The 24,779-nt window shown below is 40.2% G+C and overlaps 1 protein-coding gene across 1 annotated transcript; it reads left to right on the forward strand.

Annotated features, from left to right (window-relative positions):
• Window positions 1-7,074: 7,074 nt before the first annotated feature.
• On the forward strand, window positions 7,075-24,559 carry rcc2 (regulator of chromosome condensation 2). The gene is made up of 13 exons (XM_085392646.1): window positions 7,075-7,222; window positions 8,267-8,488; window positions 8,887-8,980; window positions 14,302-14,445; window positions 14,520-14,651; window positions 14,901-14,989; window positions 17,187-17,301; window positions 17,954-18,120; window positions 18,241-18,421; window positions 19,127-19,232; window positions 20,284-20,356; window positions 21,997-22,074; window positions 22,860-24,559. The coding sequence occupies exons 2-13, from the start codon at window positions 8,288-8,290 to the stop codon at window positions 22,962-22,964; spliced, it is 1,485 nt and encodes a 494-aa protein (XP_085248772.1). The 5' UTR covers window positions 7,075-7,222; window positions 8,267-8,287; the 3' UTR covers window positions 22,965-24,559.
• The last annotated feature ends 220 nt before the right edge of the window (window positions 24,560-24,779 follow it).

Below are 24,779 nucleotides of genomic sequence, written 5' to 3' on the forward strand. Positions count from 1 at the left end.
GTATACTTGTCAAACCCAAAGAGCAATGCTGGGGAGGATATACGTATCCAATATGAAGAACTGGTTCCTTCAGTGGCCCCTTGAGGCTGGGGCCTAAATCTTTACCCAGTCAAAATGTGAAATACATAACAATAAAAAATATGTTTAGAAAATTATCTAGGTAGATAGGTAAATAATTCCCCCTCTTTTTTATGTTATACATTCAAATGATATTAAGGCTTAATATTGGAAATGATGGCAGCTTTTATTGATGGGTGTCAGACAGGCCTTATGGAGGCATTATGTCTGTCTACTGGATGTTTTGTGCTGATTTAGACATCATATCATGCGTTGTGCAACACAGCCTTTGAGGCACGTCGGTCATCATGCACCTCTCAATTTTTGTAACATGGTGCGTTGTGCTGTGGCCACCGCAGCTGGCATGAAAACACAAGTGTCCTGTTGGTTTTTGTTACCATTTCAATTATACAACACAGGCTCCAGTGCAGAAGCTTAGCTGTTGGAACAGCTGGAAAACTTGAGTTTGTGGAAAACATTTTGCAACAAAACAAAGTCTTGCTTTCTGGTTTTGTCTTTTTTGCTTGTGTAGAAAAGGTTTAGTAAAGTTTATTTATTAAGCACTTTTCACAGACAAGTGGTCATAAAGCACTGTACACAAAAGACTACAAAAATGATTAATTAACTAAATAAAGACAGTAAAATAAGCATGTAGTTTTAAGTAAATATTAATTCAATATAACATTCTCAACAGCAAGCCTTTTGTTTTAGCTGCTTTTTAAAAGAATCCACAGAGTCAACTTAGGCTACGTTCACACTGCAGGCGAAAGCGCATCAAATCCGATTTTTTTGACCCTATGCGACCCATATCTGATCATGCTATGACAGTGTGAACGGCGCAAATCCGATATTTTCAAATCCGATCTGGGTCACTTTCGTATGTGGTACTGAATCCGATACATATCCGATGTTTTAGAAAGCGACTGCTGTTTGAACGGTCAAGTTGCATTAAATCCGTCTTTTACGTCACCGACACAAGACTGAAGCCAATTATCAGCGCCGGAGAAGCACCCGATACGACATCGCGAACGCTTCCTGGCCATCCAGCGTAGATGTCAGTGAAACTGTTGGGAAGACAACGTAAACATTTTATTTGTACTGTTTAATCTGCAGATTCTGACAGAAATCTGACAGTATGTTGTTGTGGTGGTGACGGTTCCACAGACACGGTGCCACAGACTGAAAGGCATCGTCCCCCTGAGTCGTGTACGGGAACAACTAACAAAGTCAACGAGCGAGCAGCACTGTATTATGCAAGAAGCTGAGACGCTTATGTGGAGATACTGTCTGAGTGGCGACACCTATCGCTCAGGAGAGTACTGCAGCAGCTGCCTGCAGCTTAACATGAGACTGTGAGATGAGGCTTTGACAGTGAGTGAAATGATTATTGCTGCAGGTGTTCTGGGGCTTTACTCATTGAAGTAACTGTAATTGACTTTGTATCAGAGTTTGATGTTGGTGGAATTTAGCTGATTATTTACCAATATGGTAAAACTTTAGTTGTTTAGTTCACTTACTAAATACTCAACCGTGTTCCTTAAAAAGTAAATTTTCTTAGAGTTAGTGGAGGAAATAAAAAGAAATACTAGACTTCAAATTTAACTAGTGGATACATATTTGCTTATGTTAGAATTTATTTTCATCTTTAAGGCTTATAACCCCCAGTATTGTATATTGTATAATTTCCACACACATTTCTGTTTTATCCTTTACTGCCCACAGATATGTAGAATAGTTTTGGATTTACAGCCTCTGATACCAGCAATAGCAAAGACTCAGGTAACATCCCAGAAAGACGATAAATCCCCCTGACACTTAGTAGCATACACTATTTGTACCGAAGACTTTATCCTTAGCGTGGACCAGTTTTTGGCATGTTTTGGGGTTTGAAAGCCCCAAAGGTTTGTAAGAAATTACAGGCTAGTCCCAACGTCAGCAACAGGATCAGCACCGATTCAAGTGAGTCTGCTCTTGGAACTGTCTTCATTTCATATATTTGACATACAAGGGCCAGTACTAACGGGCAGAAACATGGATGTGCCATGGGTTCCCCAGTTTTACCTACTGACACCAATTTGTATATAGAGGAAGTGAAAAAGAGCGCTCTGTTATCCTAGCCTGGAACACCACCAAGTCATCAGTTCAGGTATGTGGATATATTGAAAAGAAAATGCAGATGGCATAAACAATAGTAAAAATCCACAGGAATTCAGATTTTTAACAATGGCAAAGACTTTTGGTCAAAATTAAATCTCAAGAGGTGCCACAATTCACTGATCACATTAACCTGGTTAAAAAACAAATCAAGTTTACCAACGGGGACATGCTAGACTTTGATAGTGAGATTTTCATTAGTAATAGGGGACAATTAAAAGTTGATTTGTACCTTAAACCAGCGTTAAAATGTGCCCAACCCTCAGCACAGAGTAACATATGCTTTTACGTGCCAGGAGAAATGCATGATCTATCATTCGGGAAAGCAAACAACATGAGCCTAAACAAATGTCACAAAACAGACGAACAAGAAGACAGAACGCCATTTATGTAAAACGGGAAAGAGCATTTCTGAACAGAGGACAATGCTGTGATTGCAGCTGCATCAGTACACTCAAGTAATATCCCAGTTCATTCAAAGTGCTTTATACAGCATGCCTCATTCACCCACTCACACCATTTAATACAAGCACTTTTGTATTAAGTACAAGCACTTTTTTGCTTAAAAGCTTTCTGTCTAACATTCACAAACAATGGGGGAGGCGATCGAAGCCCTTTGGGTGTCTACCCTCCCTCTTTTGATTAAAAACTGGGAGCTTGAGTAGCTTTGCAGGCCTGGTCCTACCAGCCACACCCGTTAAGGACAGCTGACCTCTAGATCTGTGTACCTGGTAACTGACTGGGTTGAATTTAATGGCTTGGACCAAGCCCCAAGGGTCTGTTACTTTTAAACTGCTGGAGTGAGAGCTGTTCATATTAATGTAGATTAATTCTCAAGTTTTTATCTTTACTGCTTCACAAAGGAAATGTCAACAATTTACACTTTAATTGCGGAGTATTTTATTAAAGGAGTTTAGCAGGTGCAGAGCAAAAGCAGAATCAAATAAAAAATAATCAAAACCTGAAATTATACTTACCTAATTAACCTACTCTGAGATATTCTACCCTCTACATTGATGGGGAGGAGGTAGAAAGGTTAGAAAGCTTTAAGTTCCTCAGAGTCCACATCTCGGCAACCTTACCTCGTCCACAAACATTTCCCACCAGGTAGGGAAAGCACAACAAAGGCTGTACTTTCTCAGGAAGCTGCGTCCGGCCCAATTACCCCGGAGACTGCTAGTAAACTTCTACCGCTCCACCATCGAGAGCCTGACTTACTGCTGCACCGCGGAAGACAAGAGGAAACTGCAGCGGGTGGTGAGGGCAGCAGAGCGGGCAACTGGCACCTCACTAACCCCCCTCAGAGACATTTATACTGGCAGACTTCAGCAGAAAGCCAGCATCATCATCATCAAGGACCCCTCGCACCCTGGACACTCACTTTCCCCCTTCCCTCTGGTAAATGCTACAAGTCCATCATCTCAAAGACAAACAGACTCAATAGAAGTTTTTACCCACAGGCTATCAAACATGCCCTACCTCCACCCTGATTGGAGGATAACTGCACTGCCAACACTCATGGACATTACACCTTATTTATAGACCGTATTTTTATTTTTACTATATTGCAACCAACATTCCTACATTTTTAAACTGTAATTATTATAGTAGCAACAGCACCCCCACCCCACTCGATGTGCAACAGCAGCATCCCCCTCCCCACACACACACACTCAATGTATCCGTATGTATGCAGATGTATATATAACTTGTACATATCTTTCTTGTGTTAATGTAAATTTGTCGGTGTTACTGTGTAAATACTTACGCTATTGTGTAAGTATTACATTAAACCCTAAACTCATGGAACAATGCCAAACTGCCTTTCATTGTTCTTGTAACAGTGACAATAAAGACCTATTCTATGCTATAATGCTTACTGTGTGCTGATCCTTGTGAGTAAGAAGGTTAGAGAGAACGAGTGTGCGATGGCCACCAGCGCCCCTCTCTTTTCTGTGTAGGGATAACCAATAGAAGAGAAGTCAAGTCCAAAGGCGAACAATGGATTTATAAATACTGTGGAGTTTATACTCCAGCAGGACAAAAATGAGCAGAGAAAAAAGCCAAAAAAAACAAAACTAATTTTAGGTTTCACAGTTTAGACAGTGGTTGAAACTGTGACCATGTGACATCCGATCATGTTGTTGACATCTGTGATGGACCGAGTTGAAAAAACAGGAGGAGTCCCAGGAATTATTAGAAAAATATAGTTTCCATTTACTTAACCCCCAAAAATTATATTTCAAGGTTCTTTATTTGTCACATGCATAGTTATACAAGTATAACACACAGTGAAATGTAGCCTGACACGCTCCTTGACATGTGCAACAATTGTGTGGACGTACGTACATACGTACGTACTACGTGCAGTAGTAGCAGCAAGCAGGTGAATTCTGTACATTAATATGAATAGACATCTGACTATTTTACAGGATAGACAATATAAACATGTTTAAAATTAAAGGAATTTGAAATGTACATTGTTCCTTGGTTTAGTGTCTGGAAGAGTCCTGTCTCAGTCAATTATAGATGATGTGAGAGGGCGGGTGTGTGTGTTTAGGGCACGGATGGCTTGGGGATAGAAGCTCCTCTTGAGTCTCTCTGTCCTTGCCCGGATGATGCGGAACCTTCTACCAGATTGCAGAAGTTGGAACAGTTTGTTGCCAGGATGGGACGGGTCCTTCAGTATCTGCGCTGCTCTAGTCCGGCATCTCCTGGTGTAGGTGTCCTGAAGCGGGGGGAGAGCAATCCTGCAGCAGCGTTCTGCTGTACGGATCACTCTCTGGAGAGCTTTTTGGTCCTTCACACAGCTGTTCCCAAACCACGATGTCATGTTCTGTGTGAGGATGCTCTCCACAGCGCCTGTATAGAAAATCCTGAGGATCTTTGGAGAGACCCTGAACTTCCACAGTTGTCGTAGGTGATACAGGCGCTGCCTAGCCTTTTTGGTCTGGACCTGAATGTGGGCAGCCCATGTCAGGTCTATTTACAAGAGTAATAAATGTTGAGCTCATAAAAGAGGTCAAAGTAACAAAACTGAACTCAGGCAAAGACTGCAAACTTAACAACCCAAATGACTGCTACCAACAAACATAACTGACCTAAACATGAAATGACATACAAGGGTATATATAATGGCTGATCACACCATTGTGACACATGAGGGGTAACAAACAAAACAAAATCATAAATCACAAACGATGCAGTACAATCTAGTTTGTTAATAAACTAAACCCTAAAGAAGAAAATCAAAACCCCATTAAACCCTAAACTCAAATATTTAATTAAATACAAATACTTTGTTTTCAAAGTAAAGAAAACACACATTCCCCCCTCAGCAGGAAGTGGTGGTGTGGTCCAATTATCGTCCTTTTTAATGGTTTCAAACCCTGGCTGCCATCTTTTGTCCAGCAACTCCCAGGGATGATGGCAGGTAAGAAATAAAAAGAAAAAGGTTAGTCAGAAAGCAAAGAAATGAAGTAGTATGAATACATAAGTAAACTAAATGTGCGCGCTTACAAATAGAACAAATGTATCCAAACCAATCAATAAAGTTATTGGCAACTAAAATGTATTACTATGTTCAAATGAAAACTGAATATACAAAAGTTACCGACTTTAGAGTGTGGCCACGGGTTTGGCCATCACAACATCTAACGATGTCTGAAGCTTCGCTGTTTCAGAAAGAGTGTTGGTGTGAATTATGTCCTGCAGGTTTTAGATGTGTCCTTGATCCAACACAGCTGATTGAAATGGCTAAATGACCTCCTCAACATGTCTTGAAGTTCTCCAGAGGCCTGATGATGAACTAATCATTTGATTCAGGTGTGTTGACTCAGGGTGAGATCTAAAACCTGCAGGGACACCGGCCCTCGAGGCTTGCTGTGCAACACTTCTATCACCCTTCTATCTTCAGTTTCATGTCAAAGGGTTTTGCTCCAAAGCTAGAGAGCTTATTGCCAAAAAACACCCGAGTCAAGCATATGGAAAAAATATTATTTCTTAATAAAATAAATAGTTACCATCACAGCAGTATTCATAAACACAATCACTCATGTCTACACACATTAATCAAAAACAAATTAGATGAATGAATGAACCACAGTGAAAAATAAGATAAAATAAAACAGATTAAGGTGTTTTTATTTATATTCTAGGCAGTGATTATTCCCATGCTGGGACTGTTGTAGGAACAGCCAACAGGTGCAGGAAGACAAACTGCCATGGCTGCTATTGTCAGGGTTGTGCTGTGTGGCGAGCAGAGGTAGGACCCAAGAAGTAGGTGATGTTCAAAGTTGCAGGAGGCCCTTTGGGAAATATACTTTTCTACACATTATTTATTTTGTAACATGAGCAGAGAACCTTTAGAGATGTACAGCTCTGGGTGTATTTTGCACACTGTCTTTGACTGTTGCAGGTGGTGAGAGCTTTCAGGAAGCTAAAACAGATTAAAATCTATTTTTATTTCCACCAGGTCTCAGGACAGAGACAAATTTCATGTTGCAATACTTTGTTTGAAAAAAACATATCAGAGGATTATTTAATTTATATAGAAGAGAATAGCCCTTTATTGTTATTGTACATGTACAGCAAAATTATAGGTGCTTCACACAAACTGTGCATTAAGTAAATATATATATATTTCTAAACAGTAGTAAAGGTATATTTTATTCGTTTTTAGTATAAGGTACCAACCATTAGCAAACGTTAACATTAAAAATCTCATCAAGCTTGCACAGAGTCATAAAATGTAATTATCCAAGCAGAATATTGATGTCTGTACAGTGTTATATTTTTGGGCTCGCATGGTTTGCAATATGAACGAGGTGGGGGCCACAGTGCTGTTTTTCTTCACGGGGCCCCATATCACCCGGCGGCACCCCTGTGTGTATCGGCTTCCTGTATGAATACGAAAAACAGACCACGTGGTGTAAAAGCAGACTGCAGCTTCTTTTGTTCAAATCAATCAAACCAGAGACGGACAGAGAGCCGCTGAACCAGGAAATCGCCGGTATCTGATTTATTTTTAGTTGTCTAAAATTAATAATGATATTTCCCGAAATCACACAGATTGTACCTGGGCTTATTAAAAAATATTTCCAGCCAAGAAAACGTGGATAAAGTTTTATGTTGTATCATCGTTTTATAGAGTGTTTGTGTTTATGTCTTTATTTAGGATGTGTGTTAGCATACAGTAGAGAGGTAACGTTAGCTTAATGAAACCTATCAAGTCGTCTATTTTTCCCATTTTATGTGATATTATTTTACGGTGGGTTCGAGAGTGTTGGTGTTTTCGTACAATATACAAACTTTGCGCAGCTTGTTTGTGTAGCGGCTAACTATTTAACTTCGTACGCCGTGTGTTAGCACATCAGCTAGCTTGGTACCCGACCATTATGTGAACAAAGAGCGACAGAGGTTAGCCGCTCAGCCTAATGAGGCTAGCAGCTAGCTCGCAAACTTAAACCGGTGCACTGTTATAGTTTGCTGGGTTTTTTTGTGTGTGCATAACAAGCTAGGTGGTTGTTTTTGTTTGTGTATTTCCCCCGACGCCAATGTCGAATAGCCGAGTATTAGACAGCCACTAAGAATGTAATTTAAGAAAACCGGAGAGATTTTATTAGCTTGTACGTAACAATAGAGATGAATTAGGGCTTCTTGAATGTGGCAAACTTATATAACGGCACACATATAGTGCTGGCAGCATCAACTCAAGCGTGTGAACTTGTAGCCAGTGAAGTTCGCCAATTCGCCAAAGTTTACGTTAACAAAAGACCGATTTGAAGCATTTAGTTATTTTTAATAACGTCCATTCCGCCATAACCAGCCCACGAGTTTAATGAGTTGAAGTTTTTGGTAATTAACTCCTGCACAGGGTTTTTCATTCACATCTTATTGTGTTGTGCTGTACTTCAAATAAGTGTTTCTGTAATTTAACACGTTAGTAGTTTTATTCAACAAGCCTTCGTTTGGTCTTTTCCACAGCCTTTGTTTCTTTGACAATTAAGTTTCCATGTGGTCTGAATAACACTATGTGGTTTCTTCTTTTCCACAGAAAACAGCTTGAGTTTGAAAGATGCCACGCAAGAAGGTGACAGATGTCTCAGGGAATGGTGGGATGAAAAGGAAGCGAGCCAGCGGGAAAAGGAGAGAGAGGGATTTCAGCAGTGATGACGAGTTTGACTTTGAGCAGGAAAACAACAAGAAATCCGGCAAACCCACCACCAAGTCTGGTCTCCAACCGGTCACTGTGGCAGACGACGTGAAAGAGAAAATAGTGCGTTTGATCAAACATAGACTGACTGGTTTTTGAAAGTTAAAGTGTTCTGTGTTACAAACATTTCTCAGTTATTACCTGATAATGACCGTCAGTCAAACCGTTCGCCTTTCTTTGTTGTTTTTCATCAGCATGTGTGTTTATGCTTTTCCCTTCTCATAGTACAGCCTGACCTGTAATATGAAATTTAATCAGAATTTTTTCATTGTTTTTCTTGTTTAAAAAGAAATATTTGCTGTATGAAAAGTTTGTGTTAAAGCTGTCCCTGTTTGGTTATTGCTAAATAATAATACAAAATAAAACCTACTTTTCCCTTTGACCCAGGAAATAGATTAGATTTATTTTTTTGTTTATTCATTGTTTGTTTGTTTTTTATAGTTATTGTCCTCTTTTTGCAGAAACTCGAGTGCCCAAAGGTAAAGGGCCAACTGCTCATCTTTGGGGCAACCAACTGGGATTTGATTGGAAGAAAGGAGGTTCCCAAACAGCAAGGTAAACACCATTCAAATGGCTATCCTATAATGTACCTGTGTCGCAGGATAGTCTAGTTTTTGTATGTTGGCATGGCCACGTGTATCCTGTTTTCTTAGGGAGTATGACTCATCTAGTCATTTTTAATATTTTGGTGATGATGGCGTGATTAAGAAGCTTCCTGAGGTCCTTGTACAGAGAGTGCACACTGTAGTCCTGAGCCTGTTAGAGAAACTATTTTTATCAAGAAAAGGCTTCAGTGCATAATCAAAGCTACAAAATGTTATTTTTACCTTTCTATTCTATCAAACAGTTTGTCTGTTGTTTGATACAAACACACCTTTCATGAGCTTCCATGGTGCTGGTAGTTGTGAGGTCAACCTATGCTGCGCTTTAGGTCAAGGGTCACCGACCTTTTGTTAAACTGAGAGTTACTTGAAGCATACAGAGTAGTACAAGGTGCTACTTGTATGATATCTTGAATAACAAAGTTTAGCTGTTCCCCTTTAGTGCTAATATTTCTATCTGAGAGCGGGTGACCTGATCACAGTAGTGTCGAGGATTCCCCAGAATTAATATTTGCAATTATTTGGGGAATGCAGATTTAAATACACAACATTGTTTATTTGTGCGAATCTTCTGTATCAACATTTGAAAGTCTGTTTCCACTTGTGATATTTTTGTAAATATTTTGACAGTTTTGTATGAATGAACACATTTGTAGCATTTTGTCTAAAATAATTTTCTTTAAGAAACCATTAACTGTCACAACTTCAAATCATGTAACATTTTTTTTATTTGAACTGATCACATTTTTGTACAATATTTGAGTTTAACAGAACTACAGCGTCTTTTACTGAAAACGTCTTTGTAAATATCTGTTAGTGGGAAGCCTGGTTTCCCACTTACAGATATGCTGTACACCAGTGAACTGTAATCTGGGCTATAATTACAATATAAACAACACTGCACTTCTGAGTGAGTCTTGAGATGTGTGGAGGTCATTTTGTTAGGATTTTAATCTTGTTCAGCATCCAAGTTGAACTTAGCTGTTCAGCAGTGCATGTCGTGTACACTTACATGAAATGATTTCAGATGACTAACACACACATGGCTCAAGTCGATCAAAGTCACTAAACCTGTTCTCAAACTCTTGCCCGAGTCTGTTTAAGACTTGAGCGTACTTGTCTGCAGCTTCGTCCAAAGCCCCAGATGCAGAAGCATTGTTATTCAGCACTGACTGCACAGAGGGAAAGTGCAGGGATTTTTTTCTTCCTCTGTAAATGTACAGAGAGAATTTTCATCGTAGCTTTAAATGCATTTCCAGTGAGATGTCTTCATTTTGGGTTTGCATTAACTCATTGAATTCAAAAGTGACAAAAACACTGCCAAACTCGCCCCCGCCTGCACTATCGGATCTTTGTGTTTTGTAACAGGTTACCATATTCAGCTAAAAGTTCCAGATGCTAATTATGATCTCTATGATGGGAGTTGTCATATTGCATGTATCACCTGCTGCTGAATGGTGCGGGGGTAATGTAGAAATGTTGGGAAATCTGTGTAATTTTTACATTGCACAATGACGCCTGTTCCATTTGTAGTTACGTCAACAGCTTTTTCACTGGTATCTTCTTTTTTTTTTTTCCTCCATGAAGAATCTCTTCACCATATTGTAGATATCAAGTCCATGTGTTGTTGTCTTCAGGGGCACTAGGGGCATATCCTGGGCAGAGAAATCATTGAACATCATCTAGACCAGGGGTGCCCAATCCCGGTCCTCGAGAGCTACCGTCCTGCAGCTTTTAGATGCATCCTTGTTCCCACACACCTGAATCAAATGAATGGCTTGTTATCAGGCCTTTGCCAAACATGATGGCATGCTGAAGAGATCAAACCATTTGATTCAGCTGTGTTGGAGTAGGGATGCATCTAAAAGCTGCAGGATAGTAGCTCTCGAGGACCGGGATTGGGCACCCCTGATCTAGACAAATGTTATCAGCTGTGATATACTGCTGCAGACTTGTTGCACTGGAAGCTGAACCCCTAGCACTTAACTAGATTCCAGGTACTCGTCAAATTTAGCCCCTAGTTGGACATCTGAGAGTGTGGAGACAACATCAGGACATGTTGAAAGCTTTAAGCCTGTAACATTGGAGCAGTTTGAGTCACATTGATTGTATCTTTCATTACAACCAGTTAAAAGTACTAATTACTCATTGAAAATGATTCCTCAAAAATCTTGAGCCGTCTTATTTCTATTTTATACTTTGCTTAATATTGTAAACAATAATCTTCAAGAACTAATGTCCATAAGAAATAAGAACATAATCAAGCAAAGACTCAACACAGGATCTAAAAGATGCATCTGGCCTGTCAGTTGATCCGTCTACTGTATGCCAAGCCTCATCAGAAGTAGATGTGTGGCTGTCAAGAAGCCATTCTTTACCCTCTAGAGTCAACTTTTCCTGAATCCTGTCGTCACCTTTGTTCAAGACAGAAATGGCAAAAATTTGATTTACTAAGGAAAGCTCTCACAAGCTTCCTCAAAATTCAGTGACAGCAGGTCTTAAGGAGTGACAAATGCAAATTTACAATATCTGGTATCTATGTAGGAGGTCGAGAGAGATGCAGCAGTGTGTGGTGTTATCTTCATAGAGGAGAGCAAAGAACAAAGACGTATCAAATATTCATTTCAAGCTCATTAGAACTGCACAGACTTTGTGCTTCCTGTATTTTCATTTATTTGCAAAATTTTCAATAAATGACTGCAACAGTTTCCCAAACAACATAAAAAGAAATTGGCTCCAAGAAAAAGCACTCTCTGTGCATGTGAGTGCTTTTGTTTGCTGTGTGGATGCTCTTGTCTTTACCTGACTGCTGTTCTCATTATGGTGCAGAACTGATGCAGGGGCATACAGACCCAGACAAAATCAATAAGTGGTTGATTAGTTTACATCTGCAGTAGAGAAGTCAGTTGATGATGCAGCCTGTTCACTATGAACTGGCCGTACACATCACAGTCTGTGTGATCCTGGGGTTAAAAAAATCATTGCAGCCAAAGAGTCTGAAATAGGTTCATTCATGCTGACATCTGGACCGCAAATGAGTGAATGGGCTTGTTTATTTAACCAGCTGATGATGGTGTTAACTACATGAAGTGAGTATTTATATTCCAATCTATTTGGTTATGTCAAATCCAGAATTTACAAACATATTTTTTTGCAAAGGAAGTATAAATGGGAAAAAAAAATTAAAGTGTAAGTTTTGTTTAGGAAATAAAAGCTCGCGTGACACTGGGAGTACTTGTATGTGTGCACTGTTTCAAGCCAGATGGAAAAGATATCAGTCTTAAACGGCTCTAACAGCGCAGAGATGATGCAAATGAATATCATCATTGTGAACTTACTGTAAAATATATAAAGCATTTGACATCTGCAACAATAACATGCAACAAATACATAGATGTAACAGTAGTATAATCCAGAATACACCATGTTTCATGTAACTGGATGTTTAAGTGTTGTCGAAGGTTTAACTACCTGTTTACTTTTTGCTTGTAGGACCTGAGCACGACTGAAAACATCCCATTTTAATGACAGAATTATTTAAATATTACCTGAAAACGGGTAACTATTTTTAAACTATCAGTCTTTGATAAAGGCACAACAGCGTGTCTATTCTGCTCTCCATCTCTCAGCTGGCTGCCTCCTCTCACTGCTGTCCTGGTGTATCAGCAGGAGTGGGAAGCTGTTGCTCTCCCTGAAAGACACCACAGCTCAGCTGCAGCAGTGGATTTCTCAGTCTTTCCTGACTCTGGCCACTTGCAGTTTTCAAAGGAAACTAGATGTATGATAAGTTGGTTTTTTGAGGTGGTTGTCACGGATTTTTGAATAGTGCATCCTTAAAAATGCACGCCATAATGCGCCACACTTTCCAGGTGCATTTTATTAGTTTTTCGTCACTCTAGAGTCTGTTTACACACCGGAGAAGAGCAGAGAGGTGGAGCTGATAACATCAGGAGGTCGGGCTGACCGGCGGCACTGTTCCTGTAATCGCCATTAAAACCTTTTACTGGGAAAAGCTAGCAAAGTCCTCATCAAACCACCTGATCAACAAACGCTGACCTGAAGAAAAGTAAACTTTGTCTCCACCGCTGTTTGTTTTACACAGTGAAAAATCCTCCGTTAAAGTCAGCAGATGAACTGTTAACTTAGCATGTTTATATTACACAGCTCACTGAAGGCCAAGCAGGGGTGAGTCTAAAGGGGGCCGTGGGCAGTGTCAGACCACATCCACTTGAAATATTTTTTGAATAAAATAAAATTGAAATAATATAAAATATTGTGTTAATGAAATTGCATTTATTTAAAAATATAAAAAATTTTCCACAGACCAATAAAAATGTTAAGCTTTGACTGCACTTGACATTATTTATATATTTTTGCATTTAACAAAAATATTTTCTTTAGAAAGTATATTTTTGACTTGGCACATAAATACAGTCAACGCTGTTTTTTTTGACAATGTTTTTTGTGCAGTTAAACTATTAAAGTTCTCCAAGCCAACCGTGCAGCTTAGTTATTACAAAGAAGTATTGTTACAAGAAATGATCAAACACAAACGTTCTTTTTTGTGCTCCGTTTATAGAAATGTCAGCATTCTTAAAGAATGCAGTGTTTATGAACAGAATAAGGTACAGAGGGAGCGTTGTGCCCAGTGTTGCCAACTTAGCGACTTTGTCGCTATATTTAGCGAGTTTTCAGACCCCTTAGCGACTTTTTTTCTTAAAAAAAAGTCACTAAAAAAAGATGTGAAAGTGTATATCGCTTTTACTCTCAACAAGCAGCGGGTGCTGTAACGCAGTCAGTTCTTCTTTTACTCTTTTACTCTTATGCTGTTTTGTGGATCACAAGGTTTAAAACTACTTATAAACACACACACACACACACACAAAGTAACTCCACCAGAGTGCCTATTTCGGGTCACTTTTGCCGGTCCAAGGACAAAGGAGCAGGGTTGGAATTGTGACATTTAAAAAAAAAAATTGCTAAAAGAAATTTAATTTGTAGTTCTAAATAAACTCTAAATGCATTTAGGACGTTTTTTACTCACTTTATGTCTCTTCCACGATGTTATTTCTCTCTCCAACAACATAGGTTACAATTAGATTAGCGTGACCAATTATGCAAATTAGGCAATGACGTCATTTAGCGACTTCTAGCAACTTTTAGGACAGCCAATAGCGATTTTCCTTAATGAGGAGTTGGCAACACTGGTTGTGCCAGTGTTGTGCATTTGTGTGTGTGGGGGGTCTTGACACGGGTTCTGTGTGTGTTTCTTAGCTGCTTTCCGCAACCTGGGCCAAAATCTCTGGGGCCCTCATCGTTATGGCTGCCTAAATGACGTCCAGGTTAGCTGCGTGGTGTCCGGCCCCTGTGCTGCTCACAGTCTCTTCATAACCACAGAGGGCAAGCTGTGGAGCTGGGGTAAGTAACATGCACAGTGGTTGTCTGTGTTGGTTGTGTTATCAGACACTGAGCTTGTCTTCCTGCTTCCTTAGGTCGTAATGACAAAGGTCAGCTGGGTCATGGAGACACCAAGCGCCTGGAAGCTCCCAAGTTAATCGAGGCCCTGGCAGAGCATGTTATTGTTTCTGTAGCCTGTGGACGCAATCACACCCTGGCACTCACAGGTAGGCTTAACTGGGGACTGTGTGGGTTTTCCTTGCACAACAGCAGCTGTTTTCAGTGGTTGTGCAGAACAGCCACAAGATCATGTAATACAGCCGCTTGTTGAAATAAAACACCAGTGTATTCTGGGATTGGATTACGCATTATTGGTTTGATTGCACAGGTCATCGAAGGATGTTTCCAAACTGAAATCCAGTCGGTAATGGCTCTGTGCTTTTAACATGTTTGCTGATGGTACTCTGTCTCCTCAGAGGATGGCGCTGTGTATTCATTTGGAGAGAACAAGCTGGGCCAGCTTGGTCAGGGCAACCAGACTGATGCAGTCCTCACCCCAGCACTGGTAAGCCAGGGTGTAACTCGTACTTTTCCTTCCTTTATCAGATGATAAAGTGTGGTGGTGTAGGTGTCACTGCTGTCCAAGTCTCGTCAGTCACAGGAAATGAATACAGTTAATCTGCTATTCCATAGCTTTTATGGTTTCAAAATAACAAAAACAAACTCAAAACAATTATATAAAATTATCAAACAAAAACAAAATTGTTAATTAATGGGACAGCAGTGCAGTGGCTTCATAGTTTACCTTAGAATCCTTTGGTTGTCAGCAATTCCTCTGCTACACAGCAAACAATGACTGTGGATCGTTAATTCTGCTAACTTTATTTTCCAAATTGTAAACAAATATGGTTTAAAACGGCGCTTACGGCGCTGCCGCGATGTAACTCAGTTTAAAGCCGTAACCTGAACAGTCCATCAAAGTGACCACAGCAGGACACCTCCTTCCTTTGTGCTCTGCCTCCAACATTCAGAAATCAGTTGATTTGTGCATACAGGATTTAGAGCGCAGAGAGCTACCCACAGACTGTGAAACTGCACCAGTGCACCAAGGAGACATACTCACGTAGACAGTGGCTTCTTTGTGCATGTGGCTGCTAAGTTCACATGCAGGTTATTGAATTTACATGCAAGGAATTTAATTGATCCTGTGAAATGAAATTATTTGCCTGGATTATAGTTTTCTTGTGCACAACTTACTCTATAGTGGTCTCGCTCTTCTAAGTCTTTGTGAGTAAATGATTAATTATTTAATCAAGTTATTGATTTACTCTGCCTGCTAGAAACCTGGTTACAGCAGTGAGGTGGTTAATTTAAATGAATCAACACCGCTGCCTCCTCTTGTCAGAATCCTCAAACAGGAGTGGCTTTCTGTTGCATCCATCAGAGCATGAATGTGTGTGAATGTTAGAGAGAAAGCACTTCTGCATTGAAACAGTGCTTGTGTGAAGAGGTGTGAATGAGGCATCGTATAAAGAACTTTGAGCGCTCCTGCAGAGTAGAAAAGTGATACATAAGAACAAAACATTTACATGTTTTAAAAGCGAACTTATTTCTTAAATCCAGCATCAGAAACAGTGTTGTATAAATGTAGCAAATTGTTGCCTGAAGGCATGTATATTGTAAGGTAAACACTCTACAATAATACAGAGAAAACCCCAATAATCATATGATTAATTACTCCTTTGATTAATTAATGCATTGGTCTTAAATTATGATCGATGTGTATCAAATTCATTTTACATCACGGGCCACATACCACTTTGATCTTAAGTGGAGCGGTGAAGCAGGCCCTTTCAAAGTAAAGAATGTGATGCGGTCAAAAAAATTTGGGTGCACCCAACTTTTATGCTGATGCACCTAAGAAAAAAAGTTAGTCTCGAGCTCTGTATAATGTATGGCAAACTGCTGTACCTGTAATAAAAAAAACAAACATGCAGCACCTGGAATGAGCTGAGAAACAGGGTCCCAGGACCTTTGATTAGTCAGCCGCATTGGTAAACTTCAGAGAGCTTACCATTGCGGCTGACCTGTCCAATCCTCTAACCAGGGTCTCCTAACATTATGTTGGTGAGGCTGTGGTGCCCAAACACCCTGTCAGGTTGAGCGTGAGATTTCTTTTAAACGACTGCTGAAAACACATTTATAGGTTAGCGTTCCCTTAATCTTTTCCTCTTTATTTTGGGCTGTAGTTTACATCTAAGTGTGTATGTTGGAATGAATGTTTTACCCCATGTGGTTGGTCTGTATGTCTGAACATGTATACTTTTAATGTGTCTTTTATTCAAACTGTGAAGCACAAATTCAGTTAAAATGTGATACACAATTAAAGTTATTGTTACTCGTGCTGAGCCATATCACTTCCTCTCAGACTGCCTGCTAGGCTATTTAAAAGTAGAGTGGGAGAGAGAGCCTTCAGGTTTCAGGTCCCTCTTCTGTTGAACCAGTCAGTCAAGAGACGGATATACTCGTGGCTTTTAAGATAAGCTTAAAGCATCGTTTTTAATAAAGCTGGTTGGGGCTGGATCGGATTACCCTGAAACCTCCCTTAGTTTTGCTGTGATGGGGTTAGGCTGCTGGGGTTGTCTGATTGTTGTGGTTTTCGCTCCATTATTTTAGGGTGCCACCATACAGTATTAAGCACTTAGAGGCAACTGTGGGGATTTGGCGCTATATAAATAAAACTGAATTGTGTTTCTCTCTAGATTTCCTACAATGGGCAGCCCCTGGTGAAGGTGGCTTGTGGTGCTGAATTCAGCATGGTGGTGGACTGCAAAGGAAACCTGTACTCGTTCGGCTGCCCAGAGTATGGACAGCTGGGTAAGCTCTCAGCACATTGTTTTCATGTTTTAACATTGTTTACAGTTTAAAACTGCTTAAGGCTGCAGAAGATTGTTTGCAATGACACCAGTTTTCACGCCTCAGCGATTTAGGAGTTTTAAATTGTTACCATAGGTGCATCTACTAAAACTTAGAGCAGTTTTAATTTCAGCGATCTCAACCTCAGGGTCAAGTTTTCCAAAAATGGTGTGTATGTGTTAACTCGAGATTTTGAAATTGATACCATAGGTGCATCTGTTTGGGTTGGTAAATAAAGTGTTTTCATATGTTAACAAACTACACACTTATCAAGATGAAATGACATTTTATATCGAGCCCATTACAGTTCACCATCACTGACGTGTTTGACAAAACCTTTCTTGCTGATTTATTCTAGAAAACTGTAGTTAAATGCACGCAAATGATTTTCATCATGGTGAATTTCCCAGGTTAGACTTGGGCTGACAGCATGGACATCCAAGTTTGTGAATGTGATAACTTGAGAATGAGGTGGCATAGAATTCTGAAATTCATACCACGGGATATGTATCATGTAGACACAGTAGTGTAGTTTGTGCACTGGAAAGCACTGATGTGTTGGGAACGATAAACTCCATTAGTTTTTTATTGTTCTGCATCTCTGTCACTGCAGGCCACAACAGTGATGGAAAGTTCATAGCTCGTGCCCAGCGCATAGAGTTCGACTGTGAGCTCATCCCTCGTCGTGTCGCGATCTTCATTGAGAAGTCCAAGGATGGCCAGATCATGCCTGTGCCTAACGTGGTTGTGAGAGACGTGGCCTGCGGGGCTAATCACACGGTGAGAGGATTCCCAGAAGTCTTATCAGGAGCAAATCAAATTAGATGGCCAGTGATTGATTGATTGATTTTTTTTAATTTTGCAAAAGGGTTTACAAACTGCTGCTGTTTGTGTTTTCAGCTGGTGCTGGACTCTCAGAAGCGCGTGTTCACCTGGGGCTTTGGCGGCTATGGGCGCCTCGGTCACACCGAGCAGAAGGATGAGATGGTTCCCCGGCTGGTCAAGCTGTTTGACTTTCCTGGCCGTGGTGCCAGTCAGATCTATGCAGGCTACCAATGTTCGTTTGCTGTCAGCGAGATGGGTATGTCACATTGCAACAAGATCTCTAAACAGTCTCGCTCAAGTAGGTTGCACGAACGTTGATACTGTTAGTTTTCACAGATTCTTGTTTAACTTGGATGTTCAGGAAAGTGAAGTCATATGGCACGCAGAATTGCCCACCAGTCCATTCCATCAACAGTTTAGACAAATTGAATTTTAGAAACAAGTCTCATGGAGTTAAAATGTAACTTTGTAGCTGCACAGTAAATTTGTTTGAAGGAAATTAGGAGCATAAAAGAGGCGCCTATCAGTCTGCTCATACTTTAGACTTGTGTTATAGTCATTTGCATAAGATTACACTGGCAGAACGAAGAATTAAATCAATTAAATATAAACCAGTTCTTCAATATAAAGAGGATGGACTCCCTCAGACGTCACTGAAGCAGAAGCCTAGCAGATGATGACGTGTATGCCATTCAGACCCTAGTGGACAAAAACTGTACCATGGCTATTTCCTGCTACAAAAAGCCATTACAAGCTGCGATTATTATTTTCCATTTTTAATGAATTCAAATTGTTGAAACCATAAAGAAGTAATCGTGAAAAAGAAAGGCTTTAACTTTCTGTCTTCTAAAGAACAGAAAACTTTTTTTTTTTCTTTGCAAGGTTGTTTACAGAAACTACAATTTTAATGAGAGGTGTGAGAGGAGCACACATATAAATCTGTACATGTTGTATTTTACAGGTGGGCTGTTTTTCTGGGGGGTGACCAATACTTCTAGAGAGTCAACCATGTACCCCAAAGCTGTGCAGGATCTTTGTGGCTGGAAAATCCGCAGCCTGGCATGTGGGTGAGTGCTGTCGTCACTTGTTTCGTTTTTTTCTTTTGGTTTTTATTACCCTTCAGCCATAAAAGCCTGATTGAGTATTGTGGGGACCCCACCAGGTGGGTGGACAGCGTGGACGGTTTGTTGATGTGATAACTCAAGAACAAGCTCACGTAGATTCATACCATAGATGTATCTACTAGAAACCTCAGATAAGTTTAAACCTCCACCTCAAGATCACAAGGCACGTTTTCTGAAAATATTGTGAATGTGATAAGTCAGGAAGGTGTAGCTGAGGGGTACCACTCACAGCCGGCAGTATTTTTTGGTTTTGGGATTATCTTGCCCTAATTGGACAGTTCCTCAGGGTCAGTTCTCTCACGCTTTGATTTATAGACTGACCTTTGAAGGTTCACTGTGCGCGCGCGCGCACACACACACACACACACACACACTGATATATTATCATATGCATATTAGAGTCAGTTTAACCTGTATAGCTCCAAATCAAAACAACAGTTGACCCTACAATAATACAGAGAAAACGCTCACATGACCTCCTTTGAGCAAGCGCTTTGGCAACAGTGGGAAGGTAAAACTTCCTTTTGAAAGGAAGAAACCTCTGGCAGAACAAGGTTCAGGGATAACTGATTAAATGAAGAGTGGTGTAAAAACACAGTGAATGAAAAAAGAGAGTGAAGAAAAAACACGTCACACTCCTCATGGGAAGCCTTCAGCAGCATAGACCTGTTGCATTAAACGTAGAGAGGGTGTCTGACTCCAGACTGAGAACTGGTTCCACAGAAGAGGCACCAGGAAGCTGAAGGAAACCCAAATAAGCCTGCAGTCTGAAAGCCAAATGCTCTTTTGGGGTGATATGGTACTATGAGGTCTTTAAGATAAGATGGGTCGTTATTCAGCACCCTATGTGTAATATGTATGTATAGTACTTTACAATACAATTAATGTAAGTAAAGCACTTTTAATAGTGTTTTACATACACTTTTGGGACTATTTGTTGTTTTCTTATCTTCATCCGTAGCTCTGACTCTGTTTGCATGTTTGTATCGATCAGGAAGAGCAGCATCATCATTGCTGCAGATGAGAGTACAATCAGCTGGGGACCCTCGCCCACATTTGGAGAGCTGGTAAGAGTCATTATGAGACATCACATGTCCAGTGTTAACAGCTTTGTAGGCCATCGTCTACATAATCTGTCGTTATTTTTGTTTTTAAACCTGAACAAAAAACATACAGAACAATAGTTCTGTTTGGTTAAAATAGTAACATTTAGTTAAAATAAAATTAAAATTTAGTTAGTGAAAATATCAATATTTTGTGAGACAAAATAAAACGATTGAAATTACACAGATGCTCTTTTGTGCTAATAACATAAAATCTGTGAAATAAAAAATGTGATGCCCTCAAATTACAGAAACAACAGTCTAGATACTGAGTGTAAAAACTACTGACCGAGAACAGTCACAGGTGCCACAGCTGGTTTAACGTTTCCGCTGGTGTGTGGGGAGACGTTGGCGTGCAGAGTGTAAAACAGTCTTAATTCTGCAGTGGATGATTCAGCTGGTGGAATAAATTCATGCCACTGCTCCGTTTGCAGCAATAGTTTTACAGCATGTTTTGGAAATTACCACATTTTGTTTGACATCCTCCTTAAAATCCAAGCGACGAGCGAGTCTCATTCATTGCTCACCTGAAACTCGCACTGACAGTATTTAAACACGCATGCTCAGAGCAGTGCGCCAGGTAGCAAGTTTTCCAGTTGGGAGGGGGGATTTATGATAAACATCAAGATGAACAGAATCAACTTACAGGGTATACACAAACTACAGACATAGTTGGAAAAATGTAACCAATAAAAGAAATTTGAAAGAAATTAAGAGCTACCTTTTAAATGTGAAATTGATCTTTTCCAGTTAAAGAAATCTGGTCTTTGAGCCACAAAAACTTGGGGAAGTCAAAAGTGAACTCCAGAGAAGGCGGATATATCTTCCTAACAGAGAACGACTTGTAATCTACAGGGGAACAAGTGGAACCCCCAAAAATAGCAATGAAAAGCTCCGCATTTACCCGTGTCCCTAAAACCTTAGACATGATCATGAAATAGTCAGTCTGACATTTGTTCATTTTACACCAGGAGTGGAAACATGTGGCTCAGGTTACAAGAAGAGGCATTGCATCTTTCACATTGGTCAGTTATTTTGGAATCAGTTTTGACAGTCCAGACTGAAATGGACTTGTTAAACTGTAAGAGTTGCAACTTGGCGCAGCTTGCACTTCATTGTATACTAAGAACAATTTTATCCCACCGCCTGATTCCAACCTTGTGCATTTTTGTTTTTGACTGCAGTATGAGTATCCAGGGCCATCAGTGTGTTGTATAGTTTGTGAAGGCGAAAAACCAGAAGACCATCCGATGGCTGTTCAGTAGGCAGCGAGGGAAAACAGGGGAAAAGGATGCAAAACAACTTAGTACTTAAATTATTTTAATATAACTTAAAATAAGTGGGACACAGGAAAATTAAAGTTGGAGGATGAATTGGAAAACGATCATAAGACTCCACAGTCTTGTTACATTGAAACTTTGTAGTGTGCTTTAGTGTTGCTACAGTCTTGTCAAAATCTCTTTGACATTCACATGAAGATGAATTTGACCAGTGACTTGCTTCCAAATTCGAACAATGTTTATGCAAGTGAAATATTGTGATATTGGCTGTTTTGTTGTAAGATAGGAGATGAACATTGATCACATCTGTCATTGATCTTGCAGGGATACGGAGACACCAAACCCAAATCCTCCACCACCGCCCAGGAGGTAAAGACCTTGGATGGCATCTACATTGAGCAGGTAAATGGACAAGGTGGTAACTATTTGAAGTAGTCATTAAGATGCATACTGTTACAATCGCTGATCAATCGTTGATCAATCGTTGATCAAATTAAGCAGTGCCAAAGTTTCACATAATTAGAATGTGTGAATGATCCGATCCAAATCTGATGCATAGTTTCAGACAGTCTTGGATTTGATTGGTCAGCCACCAATCAGACGGTTGCAGAGTCGATCCCAGACTCCCAAAAACTTGAGTATTCGTGTGTGTGTGTGTGTGTGTGTGTGTGTGTGTGTGTGTGTGTGTGTGTGTGTGTGTGTGTGTGTGTGTGTGTGTGTGTGTGTGTGTGAGAGAGAGAGTTATAAGTGCTTACGGGTAGATAAACTGTATAATGTGTGTGAGCTTGGATTGAATAAAAGTAAAACTTTGAATAAGCATTATATCAGCCCTAGTTTGCTTGTACTCCACTTCAGTAGTGATGTCCTTAAACCTGTAGACTAATTGCTACACATTGTAGCAATTAATAATAACAATAGCAACTAATAGTTGCTGTAGGCTCTTTGCCTTACAATGTACAGTTCCTTGGGGCATCTGTTGTGATGTGGTGGTATATTTAAAAAAAAAAGTCAGCTAAATTAAATTGAAAAAGCATACGACAAAAGTGCCTGTGAGACTTGGTGAACGAGGCAGGTTGTACAAAGCGCTTTGAGGACTCGGGTAGATTTGAAATATAAGAACCTGTCTATTTACCACGAAGCAGGGAAATGTCCTTCTCTTTCAAATAACGTGCGTGTTGTTTCTCCAGGTGGTGATGGGCTACTCTCACTCTCTGGTCATTGCTAGACAGGATACTGAGCAGGAACAGGAGAAACTTAAAAAGCTGCCTGAGTACAACCCCCGAACAATCTGAAGGGCCCACCAGCAGTGACACCTCAACCCATTTCACAGAGCAGAGGAACAACCATGTGATCAGCAGGAATACCTGACCTGTTCAGTCGCTACTAGTCACGGCATCGTGCTAGTGGGATGGTTGAGTTGAGGGGAGAGGTGTTCACGAGTCTGAAGGTTATCCACACATCTCGACTCCCAACAGACTCCACAACAATTTGGACACTCAAATCAGAGAAGATGGGACTGGAGACTGACAGATGCTCTGGATGGTCCAGCTCTCACAATGAATGGTCAAGATATCTTTACTTCCCAATGAGCCTGCAACGGTTTGTTCTAAGCACATCTCGTCCAGCAAAGTTGTGCTTCCCAAAAAACCCATTCCAGTTTCTTTTCTCATTCATGTCGGGTCTCTTAATTCTGTTTGTTTGTTTCAGTATTGATAGTTGTGACATTTACAGGTGCTACTCCAGGAGCCCTCGGTCTTTTCCTACTGGGGGCATTTTAAAGACCAACACTCCATACCTGTGCCTTTTTCTACATGTATGTTCAGGTTATGGAATTCTTGTTTATTTGGTTCCGAGGATCAGCTGATCCATCTTGTCTGTGGCAGTGTGACCGAGTGTATGCGACTGCTGCAGATTATAATCAGGATTTGGAACATACACTGTGTCTCATTTTGAATACTTCCAGTAATACACTTCCATATAGTGCACTTAAGTACTTTGTTGCAGACTGCATTAAGGTCGACAGGATAGTGTTTACCCAGATTAAACACAGTTGGTTGTATACTCTCCACTGACTGAAGTTGTCTTGATGTTTGGCAGCCATCTTGGTAATGCCTCTGGGCAGCTATTCTGAAGCTTCTTTTGATTGAATTGAAGGTTTGACTTTAGTGTTCACCAGGACCAAACTGCATGCATAGAATCGTAAGTCAAATCTGATTAAAACACTTTTGGAGACTGCCCCAGAATGAGGTTTAAAAAGCTTTTTTTCCTTTGCAAATTATACTTGGAGTATCCACGTGCAGTTTTACAACACCACAGCTTTATTAACAACTGCCAAAAGTCTGAAAAATGCCAAGCTTATTGTTGTTATGGATATACAGGAAACTAAGAAAAGATGATCTGGTGCAACAACACGGATCCTGGTCCAGCTGTTGAGTATACCATTCAGGTACTCTGTTTACTCTATGCAGTCGCACTTGTCATTGTGAGCACACTTATGCATTAAATAGTAAGTGTATGGAAGAATATTACCTGAGACACAGCAGCCATGTTCTGTGCACTTCATGTTGATGTTACATTCCTTGTTTCTTCAATGTTTGCATCAATGATGCGCGCCTCAGTCCTTCCAAGACCACAGAGTCTCTTAGCTCTTTTTTTTTTCTCTTGTTTATTTCATTAAGTTTAACTTTTACAGCGCTCTAAGCAATTTCACAAACAGGTCTGAACCTTCAAAACCACCAATGCACTGTCTAAACTCGTTCAACGTGATAAGGTGCAGTGCGTTCTTTTTAATGGTGAAATTTCTCTGGGTTATGTTTTTGTTTGGTTTGTTTCTTGCTTTTTTTTTTTATTTCATTGAAATGGTTGAATAAAGATTCCTGTAAATGAATTTGTCTGTGCAGTCAAACCTCTACTCAGGTCAGATTGAACAAAACGATTCAGCCATCCATCCACCTCAGAGGTGGGGAGGTTGTTCAGTTTTATTTGTACAATACCAAACAACAGTTGCCTCGTGGTGCTTCATTGTAAGGTTAAGACCATCGGAAAATACAAACAATCTGCTGTCCTCTATGAGCCAGCACTTTGGTGACAGTGGGAAAGAAAACTCC

Source organism: Rhamphochromis longiceps, linkage group LG20 (assembly GCF_057381845.1).
Source record: "Rhamphochromis longiceps isolate RC_006_pf linkage group LG20, R_longiceps_female_GT1.1, whole genome shotgun sequence".
Classification (NCBI taxonomy): Eukaryota; Metazoa; Chordata; class Actinopteri; order Cichliformes; family Cichlidae; genus Rhamphochromis; species Rhamphochromis longiceps.

What these genes read in the sequence shown, in the direction of transcription:
- rcc2 (XM_085392646.1), top strand. Translation starts at nt 8,288, where the DNA reads ATGCCACGCAAGAAGGTGACAGATGTCTCAGGGAATGGTGGGATGAAA. An exon ending in GGAGGTTCCCAAACAGCAAG is followed by an intron (nt 8,981 to 14,301) that starts GTAAACACCATT and finishes TGTGTTTCTTAG; the next exon opens with CTGCTTTCCGCAACCTGGGC. An exon ending in ATCCGCAGCCTGGCATGTGG is followed by an intron (nt 19,233 to 20,283) that starts GTGAGTGCTGTC and finishes TGTATCGATCAG; the next exon opens with GAAGAGCAGCATCATCATTG.